Raw genomic sequence first — 12,370 nt, forward strand, 5'->3', positions numbered from 1 at the left:
CATTTTAGCACGTCCGTTTCCCTCGTCCTGAAGTCAATGGGGTTTTGGTTAAATGGATAAAATAAGGTCTGTGGTGAACACAAGCTCAAGACGCTTTCACGTTTTATTCTACGACATCAGTACGATTTTTTAAGCGGTTACGTGTCTTGAAAAAGGCGGTTGCTAACAAATGACTAAATGGGACTGTCGGGGAGACTAAACGTCATCACGCCGAGCAGGTAACTTCAGTCCACTTTTACAGTCTCATAATGCTTATAATTGTGCTCTTGTAAACTAGTCTAACTTCACACTATTTTAAAGAGCACCTATCATGGCATTTAAAATTTTCCAAATATTGTTTTAGAAGTCCCCAACAACAGTTTTGCATGCATGCAATGACAAAAAAGACTTTAGTTTTCTTATAATATGCATTTATTTTTACCTGTTTTGACAGCGATTCTCAAATGATTCCTTTAGTGATTCACTTTTCAAAACCCCGCCTTTACGTGACGCTAATCTGCGGTGATTGGTCCGATGACCCAGTCAGTTGTGATTGGTATAGTCTGTGCAGATATTTTCGAAAGGGAACGCCCATCAAAGTCTTATAGTGACAGTAATTTGTTAATGTGTCAGGAGTTATGAATATGAAAACCGCGTCTGTACGTTTGATTGTAATATGAGCCTCAGCTGATCTCATTCATAAAAAAAACTCCTCTATTCTCCTCACGAAGACTCGCGACAAATCAACATCCCTCAGGGCTTTTAGTTCAAAAGTGTGCAGATGAGGAGATATATTGATAGATTCTCATATGTCTGTGTCAAATTTCTAAACAGAGGAGTATTTTTTATTCAATACTTCCTCAAAATGCGCAGATATAGCCTAATCATGAGCGATTGAGTCTCTTATGTGTTGTTTTCAATTCATACTGGCAGCCGGAGGGCGCTCTGTGCACATGTAGTCTATGTACAGACAGACGAAGAAGAACCATGTGCCATAATAGAAGTCCATAATAAAAGCTTCCTGAGATCGCGAAACATACATTTGACGACTAATAAACACTCAATCGCGACGATGTATGGTTTGTCTTCAAGCCACTTAGTCTTCAAATGCTCATCCTTGGGCAGATGAAAAAAGTTTGCTTTTGAGTGGCACTTCAGAACACAGGGTCTCGTCGCCATGATGTTTTCTAGTTTTCACTGGTGTCTTGGAGCGCACTAAGTGGGCGTATCGTATTCAAATAACTTGACAAGTTGACGTCATCTAGTCAGAGGAAAAGCTTCGGTCTTCTAACGATTCTTAAAAATGACTCAGAGTCGACTCTTACTTTTGAAAGAAAATAACTATATATACGGTGCACTGTCATATTTCAAACTATACAGGATGTTTTTGTTCACTTAGATCTATGTTACACACTACATGAAAGGTACATTTCAAAATTCCATGAAAGGTGCTCTTTAACAATGTCTTTACTACCTTTCTGGGCCTTGAAAGTTGCAATAACGTTGCTGCCTCTCGATTTCATCAAAAATTTCGTAATTTGTGTTCCGAAGATGAACAAAGGTCTTACGAGTTTAGAACGACATGAGGGTAAGTAATTAATGGAATTTTCATTTTTGGGTGAACTAACCCTTCAACCTTCGTTATTAGCCTAACACTTTCAACAAATATTTACAAAAGATATATTTCTAAAATGGATAGTTTAGATTCAAAGTTCTGACTGAGTGCAATTACGAGATGACATGTGATGCTCTACATCCTCGGAATGATGCGCTTCTATGGCAACACTATTACCCAAAATGAGCAGTCAGGTAGTATAGCGATCACACGGTACAAGTCAGGGTTCACAGAAAATTATGAATTTGCAAGTTGTAATTCCGAGTTCTATGAGGACAGGAATGCTTTTTACAATTCAGAATCTCGTTATTACAGTAATTCCAACATGGTATTAACGCCCTATGCTGCCTTCGAATACTATTGGAAATGTTCTACTTCTCACTTCTGAAATTGTGATTACGAGCTTGTCATGTTCATGTGCTTGGGTGTCGAGATAAGAATAATAGAGGACACCTGGTGTTTCCTTGCCTTTTCTTGGGGAAATCTTATTTAAGGCCAGCCTATTCAATTTTTAAAAGATGTAGTGTCCCATTTGTTGACAACCATATAAACATATGTTTCATTAACAAAGTTTTGGAGGAGCACGTTCAAATGATCCATCCAATCATAATGCCATTCCAACCAGCTGTCAGCAATCAGTAATCAACATGTTTACCCAATCAGCACATATAAATACCCAGTCAACTCAACAAAGTTCCTTGACAGGTTTTCAGCATCCCTCCACCACCCCGTCTTCCTCACACTCACCTGGTTACTTTCCTAACCAGAGATAAGGGGGGAGAACTCTGGGTTCGGGCCAAATACCGAGCTCGGAGCCCTCTCCTCGGACAGCACGCCAAATACGCATAATTTATTCTATTTTATTTGTAAGTGTGAACTCGTGAATTACAGCACTATCTAGTCAGCTTGCTGACTATTCTGGAATTTTGGTCAAATACAGGCGATTTTCACTGTGTATAAAACATACAATATGTTTCGAATGGTTATTCATATGTAAATATGCACTGAGACAAGATGATGAAGCTGTTGTGGAAACTAAAGAATACCAGTCACCGCAGCAATCATTCTCCAGGAAATTCGGGTCTCAAAATGATCAGTTTCAGTAGAAAATATCACTTGAGAGGGCGTTCATGTCCAATTTCCAACTAGTAAACTCATATTTACTATAATTCTGATTGAACGTGAAGGCAGCTTAAGTCCATACATTGCTTTGCACTCGTAAACAGCCTAAAGTTGAGGGAGACGAGATGCAGGACAGAAGGATAAAAAAAACACTAGCCCCCAGTTTTTACAGACAAGGCTTAAGATAGTTCCAGACTACAATGCATGTTTGAGCTGTTTTAACTGAAAGCAACTTGCACCGGGATATCTTAAAATATGTCAATACCATTCATAAAAAATGCTGGGTTAAAAATAACACAAGTTGGGTTGAAAATGGACTAGCCCAGCAAATGGGTTGTTTTAACCCAGCGGTTGGGTTAAATGTTTGCTTAAAACAACCCAATCGCTGGTTTAGTCCATTTTCAACCCAACTTGGGTTATTTTTAACCCAGCATTTTTTAGAGTGTTGTTTTGTCTCAAGATGCACACCAGTAATGTTTTTTTTTTCTAGGGCACGTTTATAAAACCGACTTAAATGTCCTTATTGAACTAAGGCTTAATCTTGGCTTATTTTAAGCCCCGTCCGTGAAACCCGACCTAGAGGTTCAACTTTTTTTAAAAGTTTGAACTCTTTTAACTTAAGTGTAAGAGATTCTGCAAAAGACGCAGCACAATGGTCAAACGTGGATAATCAAGTAAGTTGCATCAAGTTCAGTAAGTGTGTATCTTGAAACATTACAATATAAAAGTTACTCTTATGTTTACTTTATACAAATCTGTACAGATTTCACAGGGGAAAAAAGACAAACATAGCCCATTTGATTTCTTAACTATCTACATCATCTACATCTTAAAAACCCTGGTACAGCCCGAAGCTCAGCTCTAGAAATGGCCAAGAATGTTTTCTTAAAATCCCAATCAGTCATTTTTTGCTAATTCTAGAAAACTGCTTGGGTTGACTGTACAGCACTTGCCGTGAATGCAGTGTTCTGCACGTTTAAAGTATCTGATTAAAACCATATGGATAGGTTGCCCAACTGACTCCACATTCCTTTGTGTGAAGGTGTAGAGTAAGCAAACAGAAGCCCCCGGACGGCGTGTATGTGTGTTATCTGCTTCCCAAACATGATGCATTCCAGACAGTGCTATGTGGCCTCGTAGCGGTGGATTTACAGAACCCAGACCAATTTATTTAACACCGAACACACAGGCCTAGAATATACCGCCCTGTAAAAAAAAATTCTTCAGGATCAGATGTGAATATTTGATCCTTTAAGAGTCAGAATACTGTCGGTTTGGTCAAAGACTAGAAATATATTCTAAAACAAATGATGACGTGTGTGAAGCAGAGCTTAAGCAAGACCACCGCCGTTTCAGAAGCTTCTGTTGTTAGGGCTCAGAGCATTACGTTTACGAGATAAATCCTCCCCTCTCCCATGCTTTCACTCTCTGTGTACAACAGGATAACGTTACCATGGAAACATGCAGCATTCAACCAATCAGCAATCAACATCCAACCTGCTCCCCTTGTGATATGCAAACAATTAATACCTACAGCAGGAAAACTAAGAGTATGTGTAGATGCGAGGAGGGACGTTTCCATGTTCTCATCTCACTGACTGCAGTGGACAAGAGGAAGAGGAGGTCCATAAGAGTGATGTTTTCCATTGTGTGGGATTAATGCCGTGTGCAGATTCAAATCCCAAACACAAAAGCAGAGATGGGCACTGAAAATACTCAACAGCACACATCACTGACTCTGGGAGTTAAAATCAGCTCAGGGGAAGCAAATTCCCCTTACATTAACACAATTACATTACACTCTAATGTGCTTTTGATGGCTTGAGCATGCCGTCTCTGAAACGACACATATTCACAGTGCAATTATTCTATGCAGAATTGCCTTAAATGAAAAATATACTGAGATTTCGCAGTTAATGACTTGCTCTGCACTTAATAAGTCACGGCTCTGTGATTGGTTACAAATGCCCATCGATCGATAAATATAACTGCAAGCCATTATGATCATTCAGTTATAGCTATAGACATTGGCATTGCAACTAATCATGTTATTGACCACCATTCAAAGCCTGAGAAATTACATAGATATTAAAAGGTAGCTTGAAGGCCTTCATTGTGTGAGGGTAAAATCCAAACATTAAAACAATGGTTATCCTACATTCACAAAGGGTTCACGCTGCCATAATGTTAAAACAGCACCTGTTAGAAACTGCAGTGGTTATTCAGCCTCTAACTGTACTGAGAACCAGACTCAATAACATAACACTGGATGAAATGTACAAGAGACCAAAAGACAGGTTTTTTTCCCAGTTGCTTTGTTAGCAACATAACTGCAACAATTTGCAGTTCACACACATACACACACACAAATCCAGTCATTTACGTCATACCAAACCCATATGACTTTCTTCCATAGAGCACAAAAGAAAATTTTCTTTGTAGTGTTTTTTCTATAATGTGGACTGGGTGTTGAGCTACAAAATGACTAAAGTGGTCCAAACAACTTAAGCATTCTAAACCTTCTGAAGCACACAATAGATGTGTTAGAAAATGGATGACATTTAAACATTATTTGCTTGAAATCTTATTTGTGCATCTGCTATAAATATGTAATGTAACAATGTCAAACATCATTGGTTCTTGTGTCAACATCAAATCTAATGTGCCATATTTGAATTTAATAGAGTACTACAGGGATGATACATTTTTGTAGGCCAAAACCCATAAATGAGCATTTTAGCATGCCTTTAGCATGTTTCCACCGTCCAGAGGTTATGTTTTTTTTTTATGGGTTTTATGTTAATTGTCTGAAATAAGGTCTGTTGTGTACAGAAACTCAAGATACAGGTATTTTCACATTTTCTTCTACAACATAAAAAAAAACAAGTGGGTTATTACTGATGTATTTTAAGATTATACTAGTCTTGAGAAATGAGGTTGCTGACAAGTGGTGATAAAGACAGAGATTGAGATTAAACGTCATTGCACCGAACGGGTAAACTCATCTACTCAATAGACCCTTTTCACAGACTGTGTTGATGCGTTTTAACGGTCATCAATATCGTAAATCCTGCAACGTTTTTTGTATTTTCATTTTGAAAAAATATATGTACATTTATAACACTACAACTATGCATTTTATATTACTTTTGTATCAAATTACATAAAAGCAAGTTACCGCTGCTGTTTCTAATACAGCGTCTATGGGAATGATGGTAAAAATTAACATATTTCTCTATTTTGACTGCCGTTATCAATCTCACAATTTTTTCCCTCTTTTTGAAAGTTGTGAAATCACTATTGTGGCGTTTTTCTTTTGCTATTTGAGCAAATGGGCACGCACACACACAAAAAAAATACTCTCATTCATAGCTATAATGTTTAACCCAACTATGACGACTTCCACTCTGAGAAACCCGGAAATGTGAAAAGGGTCTATAGTGCGCTTTTTCTGCCTCATTGGGTTTATAATCACCTCTTGCAAACTATACTATATGGAAGCTTGTTTCCTCCACAGAATAAATCATAAAAAGATAATTGTGACTTTTTCTCAGGATTACGAGATAAAAAGTCAGAACTGCTAGATGTAAACTCGCAATTGCGAGAAAAAAAAGAGATAAAACTGAGCAATTGAGATAAAAAGTTGCAATTAGCTTAAAAAAAAATTGTGAGTGTGGCGGAAACAAGCTTCAATTAGACTGGGTAAACCCAGCCCGATCTGGCGGCAATTTGATTTCGCCCTGCAGCTCAGGCAGGAAACCTTTACATATTACTACCTACTTCTGTAACAAATTTGTGGGGATCAATCACACTGGCTTATCCACCTGGCGCGCTATTGGAGGGTTTAACACAATGATGGATAGAGAAGTGATGGATCGTTGGTCTAATTGGTTGAAGGACTATCCAATTGTGTACAGTCATTTGAACTATGCTCGTTGATCGCGCCTCTTGTGGTCTGATTGGTTGAAGGACTATCCAGTTGTGTACAGAGTCATTTGGATCACGCCCGTTGATCACACCTCTTGTGCAGTAGAAAATACAGAGCAGACTCCCCAGACCAATGTTCAATCTTAAAAGATTGAGCTTGGTCTGGTGATAGAGAGACAAAGCTTCCATCATTCAAACTCAAACTTTCAGGGAAAATGATTTTTTTTAATGAAGACTGAAAGAGTTGTTAGATGCTTAGTGATGGTAATGTTGAAGTCATGCGACCGTGGTGTAGTTCAATAGCCTACGTTTAGCTTTTTACTTCTGGCAATTGTATTTAGGCTTCAAAATTCATAAAAGCTGTATTCATTTGTGAAGATAATAATGTAAAAAAGGTGTAAGGATCATAAACTTTTGTTGGTCGCAGAGGTAATTTTCTGCAGTAATCCAAAAGGGAAAATCCTATTGGGTTTTTGTGGAGGGAATCAGGGCGATGCTAACTTCTGGGTTGGCCTACAAAATTGTGACACTAGATTTCAGATTTGCATTTTTTTTCTCTTCCTTACTAAACGGAAAGCACTTTTTTCAACTATAACAGAGAATAATTCACTTGTTGATTTGTTTGAATCCGCACACAACTAATTTAATCTGTAAATTTAAATCAAAAGTGATTTGACCCTAGCCTAATCAAAGCTAAGCACAGCAATTCATCACCCATTTCTACACTTTGCTTCACCTCTCTTAAACTGGCACAACGGCTGAGCTTGCGGTACAAATTAGTTATTTGCAATGACTTGGCTGACTGACTCAGGCAATGTGTTTTATGAAGCACCCTCAAGGGCATCGCTCCACATGCAGCGAGCTGCGGACTTTTCACTCGCACAGAAACGGCCATCGCTTCAGGTTCTGTTGCTCTTGGTCAGCGAAGCCGCCGGTGCTTTTGCGAGTCATTGATTAATTGTGGTCATTAGGCGACGAGAGAATGGCCTCACCTGGAGTTAGAGGTGGAAATCAACAGGAGATTAAAATTAATCACTCTGAAAAGCGACAGCATCGCCGGTAGCCTGCAGAGAGCAGGACGCAGAGGAGGGAATGATCTCAGAGAGCCCGTGTAGAATAATAGCCATTTCATTTTTATTTAAAAAAAAAAGCACACAAAAATAAAAGGAAGCTTTTACATGATGTGCAAACTGAACAAACAGGAAGAGAAGAAAAAAAGTTATGTAATATTAGTACAGTTTTTTCAAAAGAAAACATCTACAGTTAATATCATTGGTTGTCTCTTATTAGTAAGGAGAGTTCACCATCTCTTTAAATGGCACAGAGAACCGGCCTAACCTCTACTTTTATGAAATACTAAATGGGCCCCATCCAAACAGAAAACAGATCATTCGGTTCCAAGAAGCCGATTTGCACAGCTAGCAGGTAAAGGTTTGCTGATCAAGGATCAGATTTCCTTGTTTACACTGGCATTAGTCTCCGCGTTTAAACAAGCTGAACTGATCCTGTGACAGCACCCCTATTCTTAGAGGCTTAATAAATAAAAGCCCAGAGAAATCATGAGTGCGTGTGCTTTCAGGTAATGACAACATATGTATAATAAATGTTAATAATACCTTATCCAGATGGTGGATGATTAGCCTGATCATCCTCATGTCCTTCATCACATTTGCAGCCTTAGAGAGTGCTACCCAAACGGCAACACAGTACAGACGTAAAGACAAACACAATCAAACGCACCCAACATTTACAGTAAATATATTTACACATTCAACAGGAAACCTGGACAAAAGACAAGCAGATTGTGAAAAGGCTGCTTTTGTATACAACAGACAGAGAGACACAGACAAGCGTATAGTTGTCATACACAATACTCTCCCGTTAAACCAAAACCAGCAAAAACCTTCATTATACATATCAATATAGAGCAATATTTGTTGCACAGACACTGGCAACAAATCATATAATGTTAAATTGTGCATTACAAATCACAAATCAATATGTACTAAAAAACTGATGGAATTGTTCATGTATTATTTACCTTACACTGCTCACTCATCGTGTGATGATACACCTGTTCATTACACCCAAAGTTAAAAAAGGCACCGAGTGAACATTAGGGTGACCCTGCGAAATAAAATGTACAGTGATCCACACCATGAGGACTGTAACGTTTCTTCATGACAGGTGGGCATTACGGTGAAAACAGTGACTTAAGAGTGTTAAGAAATCATATTCATACTAAACCTAATTAATACACTATTCATAAAAAAATATTATAAATCTATGGATGATCATCTGTTTAAATTGACCTTATTCAATTGGTTTAAACTGATGTGATGTAAAACAAGACTGCAAACCAACACATCAAACTGACAATTGGCTTTAGAAGCAAGATGTGCTGTTGCCAAGCCAAATGCAGGTTTAGGATTAGCATCTCTTGTTGAAGTCTGCGCATTATGCAGCTCTTTAATCAGAGACATCTGTGATCAGCTTTTCTGGCCTGGCTGGCACAGAGAAGTGGTGGTGGCCGTTAGTCTTTAAACTTACCTAAGTCTGATTGCTCAATGAACCGCATTTTACCACCCAGCTTAAGCATCTTTTGAAATAAACCCTTTAATCTTATTTTGACGAGGTGGAGGTGGAGCTTTGGGGGTCACAAGCCAATCTAATGACCAATCAGAGGTTTGTAATCTAATCACTCTGACATGTACCGATTGTGGTTTAAAACTGCCAAATGGTCCATAAAAAAAGAAAGAAATCAAAGCAGGCTAGTAGTCACAGTATTAGCTCATTTTCATATAAATCAATTTCATATTAATATATACAGATCGCATGTAAATAGCCTTCAATCCAAACAAATTCTGTCATCTTTTTTAAAAACAATCTCATCCAGAAACCAAAGCCAACCCACATAAATTCCGCAGACCTTTGAGTACATTTTTGACAGTTTTTTGTAGAGAAAATAATTGTCCTAGATAAATGGTTTAAAAGTTGCCTTAAAATGTTAAAAAAACTGAATAAAGAATAAGAAGCAGCTTCTAAAACAGCAAACTATGGGTTGTACCACATACATTTAATTTAGTTTGATTTCAGGTTCATTTCATCTCTGGAGGAAACTTAATAGGCAAACAATTCAAGTGCCTTACATTAGATAGGGCGTTCTATTTTTAAAAAGAAAACAAAAACCATCATGCACTGCATTATTTACAAAACAGGAGCAGGCAAATCAATCACCTTTCCGCATCCTGCTGAATAAAGTTTGTGAATGTTTGTTAAAGTTCTGGAAGTCAAATTTGATTTCATCGGATTTCAGCTCACTTTGATCTCTCTGCAGAGACCTTCATTTGCTCCTTCACAAATTCCGGTAGAACAATGAATAGAATAGAAGTGACAGTCAAAATGTGCAGAGACTGATCCCAGATCAGCTTTACACAATGGACCCATCCCTGTTTTGGGCAGGGATCATGACGGGGATGGCTCCCATGCGGCTGAGGTTGGGACCGGCCATCCTGCTGGGCGGGGGAATAGGGGCGTGGCTAGGGGGCCTCTCGTACTCATCAGAGGGTATTTTATCGTACTGAGACTTGGTGTACTCATGCAGATTGGAAGGAGACATGGAGCCCAGAGAGGAGCGCTGGCTGCCCACACTGGTGAAACTGCGTGCGGTAGAAACACGACTCTTTGGAGGGGGGACATCCTCTCTGTGGGAAGGAAATGAGGGAAAAAGTTTCCATTAAAAATCTGTCAGAGATTTCTTAAAAAACAAGGGTGAAATAACTAATCTTACCTTAATAATAATGATGAATAATAAAAGGTCAAATAATCTGACATCGAATCACCTGACATGGGTTCTCTCTATAATATAATCTCATGTTTTAATCTTTTTGTTTGTTTCTGCATATTGGTTAGATCACATGACTTGCACCACATGAGTTTGATATGGCAGACAAAAGTGTTTTTAAACATTAAAAGGTCCTGTTCTTCGTGATCCCATTTTTCAAACTTTAGTTAGTGTGTAATGTTGCTGTTAGAGCATAAATAATACCTGTAAAATTATAAAGCTCAAAGTTCAATGCCAAGTGAGATATTTTATTTAACAGAAGTTCCCTTTCAAAGCCTACAGCGAACGGCCGGTTGGGACTACATCCCTGTACTTCCTGCTTTAATGACGTCAGTAGAACAGTTTGTTGACTAACCTCCGCCCACAAGAATATGCAAAAAAGGGGGCGTGGTCTTGTTGCTCTCCCACGTGGAGAAGAGGAAGTGTTGCGTTTGTAGAGTGTGTTTGTCGCCATGTCGTCGAGACGCAGTTATTTTCATTTCTCTTTGATATTCTCCGGGGCTTATTCCGGCTCAAATTGATACGGTAATATAGACATGTTTTCAATAACATTGAGCGCATGCATCTCCCCGTTATGGTAAGAGGCGTGACCTTTCCGGGCAACGTGCGCTAAGCTGCTGTCGAATCACAACACGGGAACCGCTGGCACAATCAGAACTCGTTACGTATTTCTGAAGGAGGGACTTCATAGAACAAGGAAATCATCAGGCTGTTTTTAGGACAGTGAAAACAGCAGTATACAGAGAAGTAAATTGTGTGAAAAATACTGTGTTTTTTTTACACGCGAAACATGAACACATGTTATATTGCACACTGTAAACACGATCAAAGCTTCAAAAACACAGGAAAAACTGGACCTTTAAGATTATGCATTTTTGTTAATATACTACCGTTCAAAAGTTTGGTGTCTGTAAGATCTTATGCTCACCAGGGATGCATTTATTTAATAAAAAATACAGTAATATTGTGAAATGTTACGATTAAAAATAACTGTACTCATTTTTTGGGGATTCTTTGATTAACTACAAACTACAAAATGGAACTGTATATTTTATTCCAAAAAATAAAATGAAACTAAACAATACTGAAATAAAACAATTTTTGTTGGGTTTGAAAGCACTGTGCGCAACTTTTTCCTGGTTAAAAGGGTTAGAAGGAACATTTTGGACAGGTCAAGCTAAACAAAACATCTCTTTCTGCCGTACAATCAAACTTTGACAGAGGCAGTAAGGGGGCACAATGAGGCTAGAATTGCAGCTGAGTCAAGATTTGTTCGATTCGTTTTGGTGCTTAGGCACTCAGGCCTCAGAGTGGCTGAATAAGAGTATGGAGGGATTTCCAGTGAAGCCCATCAGGCCTTGCTCTTCCCTCATACTCCAAATTAACAAGTAATCAGCAGCAATAATCAATTTCAGCACAGAACACAGCGAAAGAGAGAGAGACAGCAGGGTCTCTTCTAAGAGAAACTGGCTTATTTGGATAATCCTCTTTTGTCATGGCCTAAGTGAGGCAGCGCATGGCTCCCAGACAGAGAGTCCAGCTCTGGGGTCCAGGGGGGCCTAATAAAGGGCCTGACCCACAGCCTGCCCCTTCACAGTGAGGAATGCCATTTCAATAGGCCGGGGGAGCGAGAGAGGGACAGAGGGGAGAGGCATTGATAGAACAGGAATCGACTGAACAAACAAACGCACAGAACTGATTACACCAGCCTTTCGTTTGAAGAGAAGTAGGGTGAGAGGGGAAGGGTGATCACACCGTTAGCCAGTTTCACTGGCCATCAGCTTTGTTTGGTCATCAGTAAATGCGGGGGAGGCCTGTGATTGAATAGAGGCTGAGTGAATCCAACAGACACGGGGACAGTGACACGTACCAAATGGCATCTG

General features: G+C 39.0%; 1 protein-coding gene across 2 annotated transcripts in view; it reads right to left on the minus strand.

Moving 5' to 3' along the window:
* Positions 1-7,755: 7,755 nt before the first annotated feature.
* Positions 7,756-12,370, minus strand: part of cxadr (CXADR Ig-like cell adhesion molecule) — a 60,356-nt gene continuing 55,741 nt past the window's right edge. Inside the window, exons 7-8 of one of the 2 annotated variants that reach the window (XR_013815528.1) lie at positions 8,260-10,347; positions 7,757-7,833 (exon numbers count right to left, since the gene is read on the minus strand). Coding sequence is in view for 1 of the 2 variants with exons in the window: in XM_079803903.1 (XP_079660029.1) it covers positions 10,074-10,347 (274 nt within the window). In the remaining variant the exon portion in view is untranslated. Of the gene's footprint in view, positions 10,348-12,370 lie in introns of both variants that reach the window. The other variant, XM_079803903.1, reaches the window with a different exon arrangement.

The sequence above is a fragment of the Gobio gobio genome (assembly GCF_949357685.1).
Source record: "Gobio gobio genome assembly, chromosome: 22".
In the NCBI taxonomy this organism is placed as follows: Eukaryota; Metazoa; Chordata; class Actinopteri; order Cypriniformes; family Gobionidae; genus Gobio; species Gobio gobio.